At 49.9% G+C, this 20,054-nt stretch overlaps 1 protein-coding gene across 5 annotated transcripts; it reads right to left on the bottom strand.

Annotated features, from left to right (window-relative positions):
- Window positions 1-1,561: 1,561 nt before the first annotated feature.
- Window positions 1,562-19,906, bottom strand: LOC311525088 (uncharacterized protein). 5 transcript variants are annotated; one of them, XM_084636883.1, is made up of 12 exons: window positions 19,783-19,906; window positions 17,388-17,574; window positions 15,546-15,579; window positions 14,915-15,075; window positions 14,200-14,281; window positions 13,449-13,629; window positions 13,214-13,281; window positions 11,601-11,677; window positions 9,447-9,547; window positions 6,209-6,303; window positions 5,253-5,387; window positions 1,562-2,342 (listed from the first exon to the last, which is right to left on the bottom strand). In XM_084636883.1, exons 2-12 carry the CDS (start codon window positions 17,451-17,453, stop codon window positions 2,206-2,208), a joined length of 1,137 nt encoding a protein of 378 aa, XP_084493009.1. In that variant the 5' UTR covers window positions 17,454-17,574; window positions 19,783-19,906; the 3' UTR covers window positions 1,562-2,205. The 5 variants fall into 5 exon arrangements, with proteins under 5 accessions (XP_084493009.1, XP_084493013.1, XP_084493011.1 ...); XM_084636887.1 differs by having other exon boundaries at window positions 15,546-15,576; XM_084636885.1 differs by having other exon boundaries at window positions 17,388-17,478; window positions 19,783-19,887.
- Between the last annotated feature and the right edge of the window lie 148 nt (window positions 19,907-20,054).

Here is a 20,054-nt window from a genome sequence, read left to right as displayed (position 1 = left end):
AAATTACAGGCTGGGCGTGGAACAAGACAAGGCTCGCACACTCTGGAATGTATCCCTCAGTCAGTTTTAAGCCATTAGTGTGACTCAGCAACTCGTTAAGAAGTATTTTATCGGACGCAGCTATAGACAATTGAAATTAGTGCAGGGCTCCTAGGTTCTAATCATAGCGCTGCCCCAACTCACTAGTAAACTGCTCCGTACCTTGGTTTCCCCATCTGTAAAAGGGGGCTGAAAATGCTTGCCTGGCTTTGTAAAGCATTGTGAGCTCCATGGGTGTAAATACTAGAGACCCGTCCAACACTGTCTGCGCCTGCTTCGGTGGAAGGGAAGGGGAATCAGGCATCTTCCCAAAGGGACTGTGCAGAGCTTTCAGGGAAAATCACCCCATTCGTTTTTCAGGCAACCTAGCTGTAGGCCAGCTCTGAGACCATCCAGCCCAGGTGCTGGGCAATGCACGATCGTTCCGTAAAGTCTTGTCCAGTTTTAGTTTCTAGAATCCAGGGCCATGAGACAGCAGCAAGTCCCAACCAGGCTCACCTCCATCCAGGCAGCCTCTGGTATCCCAAACCAGAATCTAGTGGCTGCCATTCACTCCCTGGGGTCCTCCCCTAGGACACAGAGCTGGGTCCCGGGCAGTTAGGAAGCAGCTGCTCCCCATTTAGGAGAAGCTGACTGCTCTCAGCCTAATCTCTAAAGTAGATGTAGCTACCACCATGAGAGGCACATTGTATTAGTGCCTGAAGTAATTCCTGCCTTTCCACCCCCCCACCAGTCCTCACTTAGCCAAGCCCTGCCTCATTCGCAGAGCTAACCTCTGCTTCTCTGTCAGTCCCCGCAGCGCCTTTTCATTTCCGTTGCTCCTCTCTGGCCTCCTACCAGGTTGGGAATAAAGTTCTGGTAAGGAGATGTCTAGCACTGACTCCAGTCTGGTGGCTGGGGTCATACCAGAGTCACTTAGAGAGGGACCACTCACATCCTGCACCAGCCTTTCTGGCAGCCATCCACTGTTGCAAGATCATGCTAAACATGGCATCCACTCTCACCACAGTAGGTCTCTAGCAGAGTCACCGCTGCCCAGCTTTCCTGGCCCTTCCAGGGTGGGAACTGTGGTTACGCTTCCCCAAGTATACGAACTAACTGGCGCAGGAGCACTTTCTGCCTGTGTCTCTGCTCTGTTTCTCCTCGATGACTCACCTGGCTGCTGCTATTCCCAGTTTAACACCAACAATGAATTTCATTAACAGGCTATTTATTTCCTTGGCTGTTCAAACACTGAGCTCTGCCACACTGCACTAAACACCTCCCCCCGAATCGGGACCACCTCCCTTTGCTACCCACTTTGCAGGATGAGCAACACTGGTAACTTGGGGAAGGGCAGGAGGCAGGGAAAGGTTAGTGGCATCTCTGCATCCCTCCTGTTTCACAGCCCCTTAGGCTCCTCCTCTCGCTCACTAACTTGGACTTGGACTGTCAAGCACACTGACTCTCACCTAACACACACCCTTCCTTCCCCTTGTCCTCCCCCGCTCCCTGCTATAAAGTAACTTGTGTAAAATCAGAGTAATTACTTAGGAAAACTTTATTTAAAACACCCGAGACGTGCAAGGCCTGAAGAATGGGAATTGCAGGATTTTAGGCCGCAGCCTCTCTCCATTTCGGCTGTCGTCTCCTGTATTAAAGCAATTTTCCCTTTATGATTGACATGAAAACACTGTTCCAAGAATGGAGCTTTTTAAACCACTTCAATTACCTGAGTGGGAAGGGATTTACCAGCACCTGGCAAACTCAGCTGCCACTTAGAGGCTTCTTGGCCCTTATCTAAGTAAATTTATGATCACCGACTAGGGCTCTGTTCCCCACCCATGCAGAGAGGGTAGAGCAGGTCTCCATATATGTGCCCAGCACTTGAGCTAACATAATTAGAACAAATCTTACAACCTGAAGCTCAGGAATACACAGCCCAATCGGTTTCTTCTGGAGTACTTGAAAGTCAAAGTCAGTGGAGGTGCTGATTGCCTGATACCAGGCTGTGCAGAGCCCGTCTCCCGCAAAGGGATCACTTTGGGCCACTGCAACACCCCTCCACCCCCAGCCGCCCAAGTGGCTGACAGTTCAGAAGAGGAGCCTGTCCATTTTGAGATGCCAATTCCCTTTCCATCTTTAATTTTTCTTATTTGACAGAGGGGGGCTTTCTTTGGCTAAGCATTAAAGATCACTCAGATTAAGTTCAGGCAGACTGTCAAACAGGTCACTGCTGAGGTCCTCATCTGACATGCTTCCATCCTCCTCCTTGGGGGTGCTGTCCTCCAGCTCCAGGCTTGGGGTGGAGAGTTCTTTGGATCCTACAGACACATTTCAGAGGAGTTAGCCATACTCTGAACTCTGAGGCTCAAGTCCTCATTATCAACCGAGAAAAATGGCCCAAGGGTAAACTGCAGCCCCTGATCACGACCTCCCTGTAACTGCAGAGTGAGGACAAAGCTGATCTGCTGCTGGTTCGGAGTCACCAATGAATTTGAAGCAATGCCAATTCATCATCTACTCAGGCAAATACAAATACAAGAAAACACATTGACAATGTGGGTTTGACTAATCTGTATTGGCATATATTTTTTAATCATGGCCCCTGCCTCTTAGCAGCCTTTGGGCACCCCTACTATAATCCCAACCCTGGCCTCTGGGTGCTACTAGGATATCAATATTTACTACCAATAATATAGGATAACTAGCTTCCTCTTATGAAATTATGCATGTTATCTGACACAGGGCTTTGCTGATCAAATGTTAAACTCAGTCCCTGGCATGTGCCTGCAAGTAATATTGGAGAAGGGAATTTAACCCCTTGATATGTCCTGGGGAGATTGCTTAGGGAACATCCTAACAACTGGACATGTTACAACTGCATCTGCAAAGCAGCTAACTGTAGCAGCTTTACTAGTAAAGACTGACTCAGCGGGATTTGTACCTAGAAAAAACAGAACTCAAGGCAATTTCATGTACCTTAAAGCCCCCATTCACGAGAATCTTAAGCATCTTACGGAAGTAGGGCATGAATTTCCTTTAAAAGAACATTAACCCCTTTGTTCCTGGAGCTGGGAATTCCCCTGAGGCTAAGTGTTAATGCAAACCCAAGGGTCTTTAACATCCTGAAACAAAGCTGAAATCCAAAGGGATATATAGTGTGGAAGATGAGCCTTTCAAAAATCGGTGATTTTCACCTTCCTAACCTCATTGGCTGAGTGTCAGCACCAAACCAAACATGGAGTGACATTAAAAACTGACCTCCTGGCACCCCTGGGGAATGCTCAGTATAATTATTATTGGTAGTATTAGAACTGGCCCTCATATTGCAGCTTAATGTTACCCTGAAACAAGGCTGGAAGGGACGCTCCAACAACGGACACCATAGGGCACCACAGTTGAACCATGATCTAAGTGCTTTGGAGGCCAGTGTCACAGGCCCAGTCAAGCGCCCCTCTTGGCCACTCACCAGACTTTTGTAAGCCTCCAATGTCTAAAGAGAACCCATGTACTGTCCCTATCTTGGGGCTTCTAGGCTCACACTCAGGGCACAGACCCACTGTCTAGCACACGATCCTGGGAGCTGTGATTATGCAGCCCATTGTCCAGCCCCTGGGAAACAGTGGTGGCCACTGAGGGTTTTCTTCCTCCTCCAACCCCCCTCAGCTGAAACCTTTCCTCTCCCAGAACACCAGCTGTGGGGTGTTCTGGGTCTCATTTACTTCAAGGGGCGTGTGTTAGGAGCAACATGCAGTGCACAGACACTTTGCAAAGGACTCTAATAGCACAGCTTGTTACTTAACTGCACAAGAAATACACAGATCAATACAAACAATAAACCCTATTTGCATTTCCCTGCCTCAGTTTCCTCACTACTAGACAGCTTTCTTTGGGCTAGGATCAGAGTCCTCTGGGGACATCCAGGGTCCTTCTGCTGCAGTGCCTAGCTTGTGTTCTGAAACATGGAGCCTTCTCTCCCCACCCCACCTCACCTCTCTGACCCTGGCTCTTCTATCTCCTTACCCTCTCCTGCCCAAAACTCCCCATGTGGCTTTCAGGGGCTGTTTAAACTCCCCCGTTCTCACTTTTGTCTTCATCCTTTCCACTCTCTCCACTTCCCCCACTCCCTGCAGACAAATTGGGAAAAATATCTTCTGGCCTCAACTAACCCATTTTCATTCAGGTGTTTCCAGCTGGATAGGCAGCCATTAAATTCTAGCCACCCACCCCTGTCTGTAGTTTGGAAAGACCCGACACAAGCATAGCGGATACCATATATACATAAAGGCATTCCATGATACAAACATTTCTTAACAACTTCACAACTGTAATCAATTCATAAGCTGTGTAGATGGAGCCCCCAAATCATCACAACCAGCATTCTAGATTGCCCGTATCAGATTAGAGAAGAAAGCAGCATAAGATCATAGAATCATAGAATATCAGGGTTGGAAGGGACCTCAGGTGGTCATCTAGTCCAACCCCCTGCTCAAAGCAGGACCAATCCCCAATTTTTGCCCCCCCCCCCGATCCCAAATGGCCCCCTCAAGGATTGAACTCACAACCCTGGGTTTAGCAGGCCAATGCTCAAACCACTGAGCTATCCCTCCCCCAATGCTTTGGTACAGGGGTGGAAAGTGAAGTTCTACAATGCAGACTACAAACCGTCTCAATCTTTAGTACACAACTTGGACAGACTAGACACCAACATGCAAAGGAAAGCCTCTGGGTCACTGCATGCTAGAAGATAAGGTCCCTCCCTCCTCAGGACTGCCACTCAATAGTACAGATGTGAGAGGCTGCAGGATGCTCTAGTTTATGCAAAATAATACTTCTGTTTACACAGCACCTTCCACCTGATTAGGCCTGACAACAGATCGACAAGGAGCCCTGGAAAGTAAATCTGTTAGCAAGTGGAGAGCTGGGATTAGAATCAAGAAGTCTGACTCCCAGTCCAATGCTCTGACCATTAGATCATGCTGCCTCCCATATTTAGATGCCAAATACATACACCTAATTTGGGTACGGCCTTCGGGCTCTTGTCAAGTTGTGAGTCTGACCTTAGTATGGGCATTACAAATACTGAAACACTTTTAGGGACACAAAATAGGGACTGGACGTAAAAAGAGATTCCCCTCTCCCCCCAAGGCAGTCACACATCCACGTTCCCACTGAAAACAACTATATTCTTAGGGTATCAAGGGCTCCTAAGCCAGCCATACTTCTCTTACCTTCAGGCTCCTTAATCTCTGTGGCACTAGAGAGCTCATCCGAGCTGACATCTGTGAGACTGAGCTCAGAGGCAGAATCATCACTCAGGGAGGAAGAAAATATCTCCTCTTCTCTCAACAAATCGTTGCTTTCCACTAAGAGAAACACACCAACAAGCAGGATAAGCTGAGAGCTGAGCTCAAGGTTAAAGACCATAGGCCGGATTCCTCACTATCTTCATAGGCAATACAACCATTCTGGTTTCATAGCATCGTATTCCTACTCTGCACTAGTGTAAATAACGAAGAAAGGGATGGAGAACCAGGCCCTGAATCATGTAAATCGAGACTGGAAGTGCACTGGACACATGCTGAACACACACTGAAGGCAATGCACTGCACTGAACTCTCCCATCTCTGACTCCATGATTAAAGACAAACCAAGCAGGATCATAGGTAAGATGAAGGAAACAGAGAAGCCAGCCAGATTCCTGACTATCCCCGACCATAATCACGTCCCAAGGGCAAGAAGTAGTTTATCTGGAGAGGGAGTCCAATAAAGCGACATTACTAGAATTCTCAGGACTTCCAGGCTCTCTGCTGCAAGCCAGGGAGCCGAGCCCTAGTTAGAGCCAGGACTTCGGAGGCTTTCAGGCAGGGAGCCTGGAATCCCTTACAGGGCATGGCTGCCCAGAGTCATGGACCCGGGAAGCCCCTTGCTCCCTGGCCCCCAGGCGGTCCACATGGTTGGGCTACCCCAGGGCCACAGACCCTGGAAGCCCTGGGATCCTCAGGAGCCCACCAGCAAACCAGGCAGGTTTCTATTGGAACCCTGCTGTGATTTGATGAAAGTCTGTCAAACCCAAGGATGTTTCCAAAAAACATTTCAGGTTCAACAAACCAGCATTTGCCAACAAAACTCTATTTTGTCAGAAAATTCCCAACCAGCTCTACCCAAGAGGACTAGCATCACTTACTCCCATGAGCACTTTCCTTTCCTACAGGCTTAGTGTATGACTTCTCTTCCAAGGGCAGATTTTTCATTTGGTCTTTCAGGTCAGTGACCGTGGATCTGATTGAAACAAAACCAACACCACTGATTAGCTCCAGGGACAGAAACAGCTGCCAGGAGAGACACAAAATTCATTCTTTGGATTTTCTGCAATGAGGGATTTTGGTAAACTCATGGTTCAAGGTAGATTCAGCTCTGCTAAGCAACTCTTGTATGTGGGGTGTGGGGCATGGGGGGCGTGGGGCATGGGGGGCAGGGAGACCTGAGACTTCTACAGAAAGGGAAGGGAAAGAGAATCAATATTTAATTACAGGAGAACTGCAATTAAATCTCATTATTGGAGATGACTCACTGAGTTAACAGAACATCCTCCACAGTGGGTTATTATAGTACAGGAGGCAAGTTTGGTTTCTGATGTCAGAACAAATTCATCAAGGAGATTCTAATAACAGAGCCATGCTGGACCATGAATGTTTTCACAGATATTTTCCACTAAGAACACTAATGGTTATTTATGGATTTTGGGGGGTAGGGGTGAATATAAGCGATTAAAAGGGGTACCAGAAGAGAGAACAAGAAGTCAGGACACCTAGGTTCCAATCCCAGCTCTGGTACTGTTCCTTTCCTCATCGGTAACGTGAGGGATAACATCATCACATGCACCTTGCTGGGGTGATGGAGAGGAAGGTTGTGAGAATGAATTGTGTCTGAAAAGGGCTTTGAGATCCTTGGCTGGAAAGCACTAGGGAATGCCTAATGTTTTTAGTATCATTCCTCATCAATCTCCCTCAAAGGCCCAGAATCACCAGGAGAGACCTGGACACAGCTCCTTGCAGAGCCAGCCAGTGCTACATGTGCCCATCAGATGGGGCACTGCCGAGTGATGTGAAGGGCTCATCCCTGCAGAGGCCATGCATGCATCTCCAGTGTCCCAGCTTAATTCTATTTGCAATGCAGCAGAACCTCAGTTAGGAGCATCAGCATTACAAACTGACCAGTCAACCACACACCACATTTAGAACCAGAAGTATGCAATCAGGCAGCAGCAGAGACCCCCCCAAAAAAGCAAATACAGTACAGTGCTGCATTAAACGTAAACTACTAAAAAAATTAAGGGAAAGTTTAAAAAAAAGAAAGAAGATTTGACAAGCTAAGGAAACTGTTTATGTGCTTGTTTCATTTAAATTAAGATGGTGAAAAGCAGCGTTTTTCTTCTGCACAGTAAAGTTTCAAAGCTGTATTAAGTCAATGTCCAGTTGTAAACTTTTGAAAGAACCAGAACGTTTTGTTCAGAGTTACGAATAACCTCTATTCCCGAGGTGTCCGTGGAGGTTCTACTGTAGTTATACTCTGCCTTCACAGGCTCCTCCCATCCCATGCATTTTCAGGTGGATAAAAAAATATGCTTCACATCCTGCCCCAAACTGTGGTAAAGTGTTGCTGTTGGCTGTTAAGGAGCCTACCAGGTGCTATTCCAGTAGTGACAGCATTGGAGTGGTGGGTGTCACCACGCTGCACACTGTTTGAGATCCTTCAGGATGAATGGCTCTATGCGATACTGCTTGGCAGTGACTTACCTGCTACATCTCTAGAGAACACAGGTATTTCAAATAAAGACCTTTCAGGAACAAATATTTAATAAATAGTCCCAGCCCTGCTGTATTGCAAAGGTCTTCAGTATCAGCCTGATGTTAATGAATGGATAGAGTGCTTCCCTGGGAAGGGAGGTCTGGGGCACACCATTGAGGGAACACTGCCTACCAGCTGAAGGGGTACTTGGCAGTCCTGTGACACATTATCCCATTGTGGCACCTGGGCACGAAGGAAAGAGGGTTAGAGACAGTGGCACACACAGAATCCCCAGATACCCCTGGGCCAGCTGGGTTGGAAAGACAAGGACACAATTAAAGGAACAGTAGCACAGAGCTAAGGATTACTGAAGGGGAAATGCTAATATCACCATCCTCTCCAGGGAAGAGGCCAGAGCATGCAAGGCCCAGCTGTGTGGAGATCACAGCCAAAAGGTAGAGTCCGTTTCCTTCCTCAGCATGATCCATTGTGGGAACGTGATAGCACAGGAAAGCAAGAGGAGAGCATGGAGAAAGGGACACAAGTGGGCGTCTCTTGAAGAGAAGAGGCCCCAGGCAGAAGGGAATTCCTGCTGAGGTGCTAGAAAGGGAAAGAACTAAAGGGGGGAATCACCACTTTCTGAAAAGCACCAAGTGGGTTCACTCAGTGAGTGACAGAGAAGGAGCTTCAGAAGTCAGTCAGTGCCCATGGTAGAGGGTTTGTGGAGGGGGAACATGAGCATGCTTGCTTACACGCTGTCTATGCACTTGGACTAGAGGGCACAGGAGTGCCATGATTAGACATGGAGCCTTTCATCTCCAGGTCAACAGTGTAGGGTCAGCCCAGAATAGGAACGGCAGGAAGTCATTCACACTAGATGGCTGCTCTGTGCCTGTGTGAAGTAAATTGGGGTACTCAGTCTAGTTCCCAAGGTATACGTGTCTCCATCACAAACAGATACCATCACAACTAGTCCCCTTGTTAGCTGCCTCAGCAGAGAGACCAAAGACTGAATGGACCATGGAGCCTGAACTCTCCATCTGCCCCTAGCTGGGGCTCCTCTCCCAGCAGTGGGCAAGCTTGAACTGACCTGCCCATGTTCTGGAACCTCCAGGGCTCGCAATTTGGCACTTTATGCATCTAAAAGGGGAATGCCTCATTGGCCAAGGTGCTGGATTGCAACCCTGGCGATGGATGTTCTCTATCCACCACGCAGGTACAGAGACGGCTTCTCCACACTGCCTCAATAACAGGCCTCAATCGTGACCTGCAGAGGCCCCCTCTAGAAGCAAGAGGGGAATTCACCTTTGCCTTCTCTGAGGGCGGAAGCATAGGGTCTATTAGTGCTAGTTGTGATGTGGACACCTGCCTACTAGCAACTGAGCGGATATTCCCCACAACTCCTTTCACACAGGGGCACTGAGGAGTGGTCACACGGCAGTGCACACACTTGCGCCATTCCCACGTGGTTTGTGGTGAAATATCCCGCGGCTATACAAAGAGCTGCACTTGCAGCTGATGTGCTGAGCCCAGCGGGGTGAGGAATGCACCCCACGTTGCCAGCAATGCATGGTGCGTGCACACATGTAGTGCCATATGTCCCACAAGACCCTTGGAAGGTACATTTCCCCTACTTGATGTGGCCGAGCTCCTGCTGGGTGCTCCGCGTCTCGAACCTGGCTTTGTCCAAGTCATCAGATTGAGCTTTGTGACTGTTCATCAGATCTTCCAGCATCTGTGGATGAGGGGGGACAGTCAGTCACTGCCAAAAGGGCTCCTCACAGACAGCTGCTGAGTCTACACAGCAGTGCTGAGCCCAGCAGAACATGCATGTGTGACTTGCTCTCTGCACGGGCCTGGAACAGCTTGGGGAAAGCACAGCTGACACAAACCATGCTATCCATGGCAACGAGCACTTCACCTTTCCTTTACAGTTTGGGGTGCTCAGATCAAGATGGGGTATAGCATACTGGAATCTGTATCCCTTGACCCAGCCTCCTTAATGGAAATTAGGGCTACACTATAGATCTCTGCTGTGCATGCTTGGCCCACAGACTGCATTTTGGCCAACCATAATGTATAAAAACACCAATCAGTTTGAGAATGTGCCACCAGAGTCTCTTGGGCAGCAGGTTATGGGGGCTACTTGTCCACAGGCACCAGACAGCAGGTGGTTTCTAAAAGGGTTAGACGACTGCTGCTAGCTGAGAAGTATAGTCAGGTCTGATTATTAGCTCCAATGTATTTTAGGCCCTTCACAACTCTGCCCCTCCCTACTTGTCCATGTCTTTCCCACTGCATTATCCCTTCTCTTCCTCTGCTCTGCCAGCCTCAATCACAAATGTCTTCACACCTTACGCAGAGAATGCCCTCCCTGAAGTGACTCATAAGGGCACTACCTTTTGTTCCAAATCCCACCAAATTCTGCAGTGACGCCTACAAGAAATCAAGCAAGTTCCAATGGCTATGATGGGGACAGTCGGAAACTCTTAGATATATATGCTGGCTTTTTTTTTTTTTTTTTTTTTTTACGAACATGAACACTTGTATATATTTTGAATATACTCTTCTCCCCCCACCTTTCATATATCATTTGTCTTCTTATACTGTTAGCTCTTTGGGTCATGGACTGTGTTTGTACAGTACCTTGCACAATGGCACTACAGCAATATCAATATCAAATAAAAATAAGTCATCCTCTGCAGACTGTTACCATACTAAAAAGAAAAGGAGGACTTGTGGCACCTTAGAGACTAACCAATTTATTTGAGCATAAGCTTTCCTGAGCTACAGCTCACTTCATCGGATGCATACTGTGGAAAATACAGAAGATGTTTTTATACACACAAACCATGAAAAAATGGGTGTTTATCACTACAAAAGGTTTTCTCTCCCCCCACCCCACTCTCCTGCTGGTAATAGCTATCTAAAGTGATCACTCTCCTTACAATGTGTGTGATAATCAAGGTGGGCCATTTCTAGCACAAATCCAGGGTTTAACAAGAACTTCTGAGGAACGGGGTGTGGGGGGGTGCTAGGAAAAAACAAGGGGAAATAGTTACCATACTGATCTTAGTTTTCTACATGGCACCTAGCTACCCATATGACAGGTGTCTTAGAAATACTGTGAGCGCACCAATATTGTTTGATAAACACTTAAATTATATAGGAAAGAGAATTGCTACAGTTGGGCCTCACTACTGAGTCTCAGTGTTTAATTTAATTAACGTGGCCCCTTATAAACAGGGATTGCAGTGACCCCTCCCATAATTCCAGGTGCAAACAGGAGTTGGTTCTATCCTAAGGAATAAATACTGAAATCTGAAACACACTGGAAAACACAGTAATATCCTGGTGTTGATTAATGTAGCACCAGTAAACCTTTTAGATGCTGTTAATGCAGGAAGCCTGAGAAATAACAGCTCTGCCATATGGGAACAGATCATCAAATCCATGATCTTTTCTCCAGCCTTCAGAGGAAGATATAAAACTCCCATAAATCTCCTGGATAGTTTTACAATACTATCCAAAGAGAAGATATACTTTCTGCCCCCAACTGGTGATCAATATACGCCAGAAGCATAAGGATCAACAGCCAGTCATTTACTCTAGCTGCTTGCACTGCAGATACTATTCATACATGTGCCTAACCCCTCTTTTAAGAATTTTACTTACAATTTTCCTATCATCTCAAAGCAGTGAGTTCCACAGGTTATCAAACCATCACATGCTTTAAAAATGCATGTAATGATTTTGCCTGGGGAAGGCGAACCTGTAAAGCTATGTACCTTGCAGTATCGACTTTGAGTTCTCTTCATTTCATCAGTTTCAGACATCTGAGTGACTAGATCCTCCTCCTGTCGGTCTGAGAAGGAAAGCAGTGTAACTTTACCTAGTGAACTGGGTTGGTTCTGGCCAGAGAGCTGAGTCAGAGCAGAATCTACTTCTGTTCTGTGTCTGATTTTTAATAGTCACCTTGGCACTCCCTTTCCTCCAGGCACATTCCAAAGCTCAGTGGGCACCTCTCATGCCAGGGCTACATTCTACTGAGGAACTCATGTGAACAGCAGGAGCAGCTGCCAGATCTCCACGGGACTCATATACAATACCCAGGTTTATTGCTTTCACAGATATATAACAGGCACAAATGGGGAAGCTGTTATCGACACGAAGCCCTTTACGTACAGTTCTACTGTGAAAATAACATTAGTGGTTCCTTGTTTATTGCCATTCAATGACTATATTCAACATGCTCAGTTTATAAGTAGTAAAAATGATGGTTATATTCCTTTCCCCTACTCTGTGTTTTGTCTCTTCAGATTATAAACCCTTTGGGACAGGGACTGACTCTCACCGTGTGTTTATGCTGCACCTAGCACAATGGGGACCTGATCCTTGTTGGGAACTTTCGGCCTTACTGGAAGGTAACAGAGTTGCTGCAGTAAACTCAGTTTGGCATCTGAGAGTCAAGCTAGGTTCCTTCTGTTTCATGTAATTACCAAAGATTCTGCACCTCAAATTCTGCCCTTGGTTACAGATAAGACACTTAACTGCCTCCACAGAAGCTGCTGCCATATAGGGAGAACAGAATTTAGCCCATAATTGGAGATTCTGTTTATGATTCATGAGCCAGAATAGAACCCAGCTCCCTCTCCCATGGTTATGTCAGCTCTGCACCGCTAATAGGAGTGAAGTAGTTAAAACCTAGTTGCTATAAACGGACAATCTGACTGAGCAGTGGCTCATGAGTATGAAGGGGTCATTTTTATACAGTTGCTTTGAAGAGTAGAGCCACAGTTTGATAATCTAGGACCAAGGCATTTCCAGGAGTGTCTCAGGTCTATGCCCAGCCAAGGTACTTGACATCCCATAGCATCCTTGAGAAAGGCCCAGTAATAACAATGCCAGCCAGCTCGCACATAGCACTTTTCAGCAGTAGATCTCAAAGCACTTTACAAAGGAAGTCAGTATCATTATCAATTCCCTCCCCCCATTGCCTCTCTAAGGGTAGGGCAGGGGTGACGTTTGAAAAACAGATACAGAAGCGTATTGCAATGCACCAACCATTCACTGAATGGACCCCATCTCTCAAAGCACCACAGTGCAACACTCAGAGTCAGACAGAGTTGGGAGACCCAGTGCATGTTCCCCTCCCACAGCTCTGCCAATGCCCTGCTGGGAGTCTGACTGAGCTAGCAAGCCCTGTGCATGCTCCCACACTTCCCCTCCAACTCTGCCAATTCACCACAGCATCCCCATCTCTTCCATTCCTGAGCAAACTGTCCACGACAACAAATAACATGATGCTCTCAACTGCAGGCTGCTTCCCTCCCGATTCCAGTCACCTGTCAGGCCCACAGGGCAGTGACCCGCATGGGGAGCAGTCCAGAGCAACACTCACTGAGCTTGTGCTTCAGTTGATCCACCTCTCGCCTCACACACTCATATTCGCGCCACAGGAGCTTTTTGCTAAAATGAAAGAGAGAGAGAGTTACCCCCTGGGGAAAGGTTTCAGAGTGGCAGCAAAAACAACAAGGAGTCCTTGTGGCATCTTAGAGACTAACAAATTTATTAACAAAGGAAGCAACAGCCTTAATTTCCCATGACCCACATGGCTGTAAAGCCCCAGAGCTGACCTCTCATGCACCTCCTGCATGACGCTGGAGCTGGGATACGGATCCGGGGTGCAATCTCCATCCGGCTGGTGAAACACTTGCTGTCGCAAGTTACGAAGCTCGCTCTTCAGCCCTTCCATTCTCCGCCCCAGCAGGGACTCCAAGCCACTCTGAGGGCTGTTATGCAATCGACCAACCTCCTCTGCAACAGCAAGCAAAACAACAGAAAATGGTTAGGCTTCAGCCTGCAACGGGAAGGGTGGGGTTGAATAATACACAGTACAATGGTCTCAAAAGTCAGTTCACTGCTGATGTATGGCACTGGACTGAGCACGCGGGGGGCCTCTGCTGATCCCCTGACATGGTACAGCAAAATCGGTACCAGTTCCAGAGCTCCCTTCACCACTCTGCCAGCACACTCCAGGGGCATGAGGGGGAGTCCGGTCTTCATGGCGTACTCTGAACAAGTGATACTCTTGGGTAGAACCCGTGAGAGTTCCAACATCTGAGCCAACAACCTACAAGCATCTGTACCAACAGATGTAAAGGTTGTATTCTGTAAGGCTTAGAGCAAAGGACTATGAGTTGGGACACCAGGTTTCTACTCTAGGTTTGAGCTCTATGTATTCAGCAGAATAGCGAACTGGACTGTGCCCCATTGGGGCACTGCACTCACAGCCTGTTGTCTCATCAACAGGATCCCAAACAGTCAGATGAGGAGCAATCTCTGAACATCCCAGAATGACTGCAAAGCCAAGTGATTCATCAATACCTTCCAGATTATGGATCTGCTGTTGCTGGAGCTCCTTCTCTTGCTTCAGTCGATTTACTGACTGGGTGAGAGACTCAATGACCTGGGGGGAAGAGCAGGATGAGAACAAGTCTCATATGGAAATAATTGAGTGCAGAGAAGAACTCAGTTGTCTTGTGCAAGTCAGTTCAGTTTCAGAAGCTGGGAATGCTGTGGGGCACCTCAAGACTGACTCTAAAAGCAACCACACTCGGCTGAGCAGGATAGAGGGGCTTCCAAGGAATCTCCTATGACCCTCCTCTTGAAAGGATAAAGGCTGTGATCAGGGGCAGGGAGAAGATTCAGTGCTCAAAGGGATACAGGGGACCTGACAGAGAGGAAAGGAAAGTTAGTGATCCTGGGAAGTTACTTTGCTTTAAAGGACAAGTGAAGTGTCCCTGCAGCTTCAGCCATGTGCTGGCAGGAATCGGGGGTGCTGCAGAGGCAACACACTCTCAAGCAGGGTGATGGGGAGAGAAAGGAACACCTCAAATCCTCATGTGGAGACCTTTCCAGCTGTCTCAAAGAGCAATATCCACTGGCTCAACAGGGAGAGGCTTTTCCCATCGTGTGACAAACAGAGGATCCCCACAGTCCAGGGCATCCAGTGTAAGAAGTGTGTATTTTAAGCTCACTAGTGAAACCTGTCTCTTTCCCCTTAGTAGAGAGGCTAATGTCATCGGCACTCTGGAGTTACCTTAGCTTGCGAATGCAGCTGACTGCTGATGGTTGCAAGCTCCTCTGTTGCCATCCTGCAGTGTGGAAGACTTAGGCAGGTAGGACACGGTTGCCGAGATCCAGCCAGAGACTCATCAAATGCAACCTTCTCAGTGTTTATTCTGTCCAGCAGCAAATCCACTAAGAGATCAAAAGTAACAGGAGTTACAAGGGCTGCAGGGAAGGGAACCCACTTGTTTACCACACTGTTAGACTTGCCTCAGCTAGTGCCAAGACAAGGAACTTGGAAAAGGCCAAACTGAAGTTTTCAAAAGCAGAAACTAGATTCTCTCTTATTTCTGCTTAAATTATACAATCACGTGGAGTCATTAGAACAGGCAGGTCTGCCCACCCTGGAACCGCTGTGCGGATAACCAATAAGAGGGGCTTGAAATGGCCATTGCGTTGCTACATGGGTACAGAAGTTGCCTGGATTTTAACCCCAAGGCATCAACAGCTTTTACAAAACAAAAATAAAGACAAGAATAATTATCCATTTGAGACACAGCAACAACAACACAGGATTGTACAACGCAATGGATATTCCTATAGAACCTCAATGCTATGGTAGCAAGTGCTTTTCGAAATGCTTGAGACAAACAGGTTGTTACCTTTGGAAGAGATGCTGATTGTGTTCAGACGCTGCTGTAATAGAGAAAGAGAAACCAGATTAAGTGGTAAAGACACTAAAGGACAGGGAAAGTTACACACACAGGAAGGAGTGGTAGGGTGCTTCACACGGCTTTCCACAGTGGATCTGTCTTCAGACAGAAGGAGGATGGGGTGTTAACACCAGAGGACAGGTTAGGAAATGCCCTCATGTTCTCAATGACGACTTCTCAAATCAACTAAATTGCAACAACAGTGATGAAGAGTGAACAGAGAAACAGAAGGGTGAAGTATGTGGGGCAAATCCAGAAGGGAAAGTAGTTGAAACAGGAATGAATTCAGGGAGGTCCTATGGTCTGTGTTATACAGGAAGTCGGACTAGATTTCACAGTGGTCCCTTCTGACTTTTAAATCTATGAAAAATGTTTGCAAGAGACATGTTTTTAATTATGTGAAACAATTACCATATTAGGTACATAAGGATAGTCACAGAACTTGGAAAAATCTAACAGCATTCCTAGAGGTCTGTATGATCTCTAGCCAGACTGAACTGCAGTGTAAGTGTTTCCCTTCCCCCCCCCCGTGGCTGATTAATTAGGAACAGCACCAGTAGCTTTAAAACAACCATGTACCTCTAGCACCCTCTATAGCCCATAATCTCCCATTTTATAGATGGGGAGAACTGAGGAAGAGACTAGCTCAGGGGCTTGTCGAAACAGTAAATTGGGGCAGAAGCGGGAACAGAACTCAGCAATCCCAAAGCACAATTCCCCACTCTAAGCATTAGACCACTCTCCCCCAACGTTATTGCTGCCTTCTCTATAACACAGCCATCTTCCCTGGCTCTAACGATAAAATAATACATCTCAGAGCTGCACATCACACTACCCACAAATTGGCTCCCTTTCATGGGGTGGATATCGCAGGAAGGTCTGACAAAACCCGAGGTATTCATCTGCTGGTCTTTAAAGAAAACCACTTGTATCTATCCAAAAGAGCACACCCCTTCCTCTGAACTGTTATATAATAAAGCTTCTGCAGGGCTGACAGAATAATCCTGGCTCAACAAAAGATCCAACTTTCTTGGGGAAGTCAAGAGAATCTTTCTTCACTGAAGGGACAAAAACAAACTGCACAGAGGACCTTGAGGACGTAATTTCCGTAAGTATCTGCAGTAAACACAGAGGTGGATTTTATTTTGGCAAAGAGGCCTGGATTGTGATGTTTGCAAACAGTGGATACCCATCCAGTTCTAGAAGTTGCTTATTACACAGGAATTAGGTGATTCCTCTCAGTCCAGTGCCCAATCCATGTTGCGTTCCCATTTCATCCCTTTTCTCTTCTAGGGCCTTGAATCACCCTGAGGAATCGCTCCCTACTCCTGAGCATTTACATCCTTGAAATATTTGCAGAAGCATTTCCATTTTCATCCCTTCTAGGGACACTGGAGCCTTGATACCTCCAGTCTAGTACTGAAAAAGACCTGTGTGAAAGTCATTTTTCAGTTGAATCCAACCATCAATGTGCAACATTCAACCAGTCTCTAGAGGGCAGGGAACTCTACAACAGATACAATACTAGCCAAAAGAAAAGGAATATTTGTGACAACTTAGAGACTAACAAATTTATTCCTTTTCTTTTTGAGGATACGGACTAATACGGCTGCTACTCTGAAACCTAATACGAGCCAAAGCAGCTACAGAAACCAGTCCCGGTGACTTCACCTACAGCAACGTTACCAACATAGTTCAAGGAACCAAGGGATCCAGCACTTGTTTAAATAGGACTTGCCTGGAGTGAGAGTCTAAGCCACAAGAAAGAGATGACAATGCAGCTGAACTTGCCTTTATTTTAGCCACGTTGCTGTCTGTTGCAGTCAATATGGAGTTGAGCTGTGTATCCCAGTTCATGTGGCTGGTAGGCAGATGCTTTTAACTGTTTACCAATGACAAAGTAACCTAGAATCAGCCCTTGGTGTATAAAGCTGAGGGATAGAGCAGAGCCCAACGTGGTGAAGATAGCTGGATTGACCTGTAAAACCACCAGCATAGAGATTTTTCTCCCTATACAGTCTATGCTCCTATTACAGTTAAAATAAATATACATGTATGGTAAGAGAAATAAATGGGAGGATACAGGACTGAGGGCAAAGTGCAGGGTCTAGAAATCCTGAGACTCCTACATAATTCACACCCAGAATGGATTTCATAAACTAGGCCTGATGGAGGCTCACTGGTACTGGGACAGGGCAGTGCAGAGCCCAGAGCAGAAGCAGACTTCCGTACAGACCATCTCCTAGGGCCAAGCACAGCACCCTGCCATAGCGCTGGCGATGCAGTAAAATACACCCCATCCGCTTTCTCTGAGCCTTAAGCGGACTCTGGGGCAGGGTCATGCCCTGTCCTCAAAGAAGGGTGAAGGAGGTAGGGATAGCCCAGGGCTCCCACCAGCTAAATCTGCCAGACAGTTTCAGGGTGTTTTGGGTGGGGGGTGGGTCAGCCCCCCCACCATGAGGTGTGAGGTCTCAGAAGGGTCTGGGGAGGTGCTGGGGGGAGGAGGTATGGCAGAGGCATGTGGGGGGCTCTGGAGAGGCATGCAGAGGGGCTGGCAGAGGGGCCTGGTGGATGGGTGGGGTGATGGGTGGGGTGATGGGAGGTATCAAGGGGGTGGAGTGGAGAGCATGGTGGAGGGTCAGGGTAGGGTTCTCTGGTGAGGTGTTGGGGGGCCTGGCAGAGGGCAGGTGAGAGGGGGCTCCAGGGAGGCGTTGGGGGGCCTGGCAACGGGGTGGGGAGAGGGGGCTCCTGGGAGGCGTTGGAGGGCCTGGTGGAGGAGAGGGGTCAGGGGGCTCCGGGGAGCTGTTGGGGGGCTTGGTGGAGAGGGGGTTCTGGGGAGGCATTGGGGGGCCAGGCAGATGGGCAGGGTGAGGGAGCTCCGAGGAAGTGTTGGGGGGCTTGCAAATCGGGGGGGCAGGGGTTCCAGAGAGGCGTTGGGGGGCTTGGCAGAGGGGTCGGGTGAGAGGGCTCCGGGGAGGTGTTGGGGGCCCTGGCGGACAGGCAGGGAGAGGGGGCTCTGGGGCGGTGTTGGGGGGCCTGGCCGATGGGCAGGGAGAGGGAGCCCCGGGGAGGCATTGGGGGGCCTGGCGGAGGAGAGGGAACTTCGGGGAGGTGTTCGGGGCCCTAGGAGAGGGGCGGGGTCAGGGGCTCCGGGGAGGTGTTGGGGGGGCCTGGCGGAGGGGTGGGGCCCCAGGGAGATGTGGGGACGGGGGGGGGCCCAGGGAGGCGTCGGGGGGCCTGGCGGAGGGGCGGGGCCCCGAGGGGACGCAGGGCGGGGCCCCAGGGGGCCTGGTAGTGGGGCGGGGCCCCAGGGGGCATTGGGGGGCCCTGGCAGAGGGGTGGGGAGCCCCAGGGGGATGTGGGGCAGGGGCCCCGGGGAGGCATCAGGGAGCTTGGCAGAGGTGTTGGGGGGGGCCTGGCAGAGGGGCGTGGCCCCAGGGATATGTGGGGCAGGGCGGGGGGCCCCAGGGAGGCATAGGGGGGCTGGCATAGGGGCAGGGCAGGGGGCCTGGCTGAGGGGTGGGGCATGGGGAGGCGTTGGGGGGGCCTGATGGAGGGGCGGGGCCCCCAGGTAGATGTGGGGCGGGGTCCCCAGGGAGGTGTCAGGGAGCTTGGCAGACGCGTTGGGGGGGGGGTCTGGCGGAGGGGCGGGGCCACGGGGAGATGTGGGGCAGGGCAGGGGGCCCCGGGGAGGCGTGGGGGGGCCTGGCAGAGGGGCGGGGGGCCGCGGGGAGGCATAGGGGGGCTGGCATAGGGGCAGGGCAGGGGGCCTGGCTGAGGGGTGGGGCATGGGGAGGCGTTGGGGGGGCCTGATGGAGGGGCGGGGCCCCCAGGTAGATGTGGGGCGGGGTCCCCAGGGAGGTGTCAGGGAGCTTGGCAGACGCGTTGGGGGGGGGTCTGGCGGAGGGGCGGGGCCACGGGGAGATGTGGGGCAGGGGGCCCCGGGGAGGCGTGGGGGGGCCTGGCAGAGGGGCGGGGGGCCGCGGGGAGCCTGCCGGAGGGGCGGGGCCAGGGGAGGCGTTGGGGGGGCCTGGCGGAGGGGCGGGGCGTGGGGCCCCCGGGGGTGGGCGGGGCCCCGGGGGGCTCAGCGGGAACGCGGCCTAGCGAGCAGGTCTCGGGTCCCAGCGGCGAGACCGGGCTCGGGCCGAGCTGGGAGGCGCGGGGCGGGGGTCCCTACTACCGGTACCACAGGCTCCCGCGCCCGGCGCGCGGCTCCGGCGCCCCCACGCCCCTTGGGGGCTGCCTCGCTCCCTCCGAGGATTCAAACCGCGCCCAGCCGCCGTCACCGCACCCCCCCCCCTGCCCCGGCGCCTGCTGGGGGATGGAGTCCGCCCTGCCCCCCCCGGCCCAGAGAGACACGGCCTCAGGACTACACGTCCCAGCAGCCATGGCGGGCAGGCCGGCCTACAATCCCATCGTGCCCCGCGGCGTCCGAAAAGCGGCCTACCTCTCCCGTCA

The sequence above is a fragment of the Lepidochelys olivacea genome, assembly GCF_965140295.1.
Source record: "Lepidochelys olivacea isolate rLepOli2 genome assembly, chromosome: 8".
In the NCBI taxonomy this organism is placed as follows: Eukaryota; Metazoa; Chordata; order Testudines; family Cheloniidae; genus Lepidochelys; species Lepidochelys olivacea.
Note: the sequence above shows the minus strand (reverse complement) of the source record. Positions and strands in the feature narration are given on the sequence as shown.

Bases quoted from the DNA above. Each gene is read 5' to 3' on its own strand.
- LOC311525088 (XM_084636883.1), bottom strand. From the start codon at position 17,453: ATGAACTGGGATACACAGCTCAACTCCATATTGACTGCAACAGACAGC. The intron at 11,678-13,213 runs GTGAGTGTTGCT...TTTCCTTCTCAG, and splicing joins TCAACTGAAGCACAAGCTCA to ACCGACAGGAGGAGGATCTA. The intron at 5,388-6,208 runs GTAAGTGATGCT...TGTTTCTCTTAG, and splicing joins AAAGGAAAGTGCTCATGGGA to TGGAAAGCAACGATTTGTTG.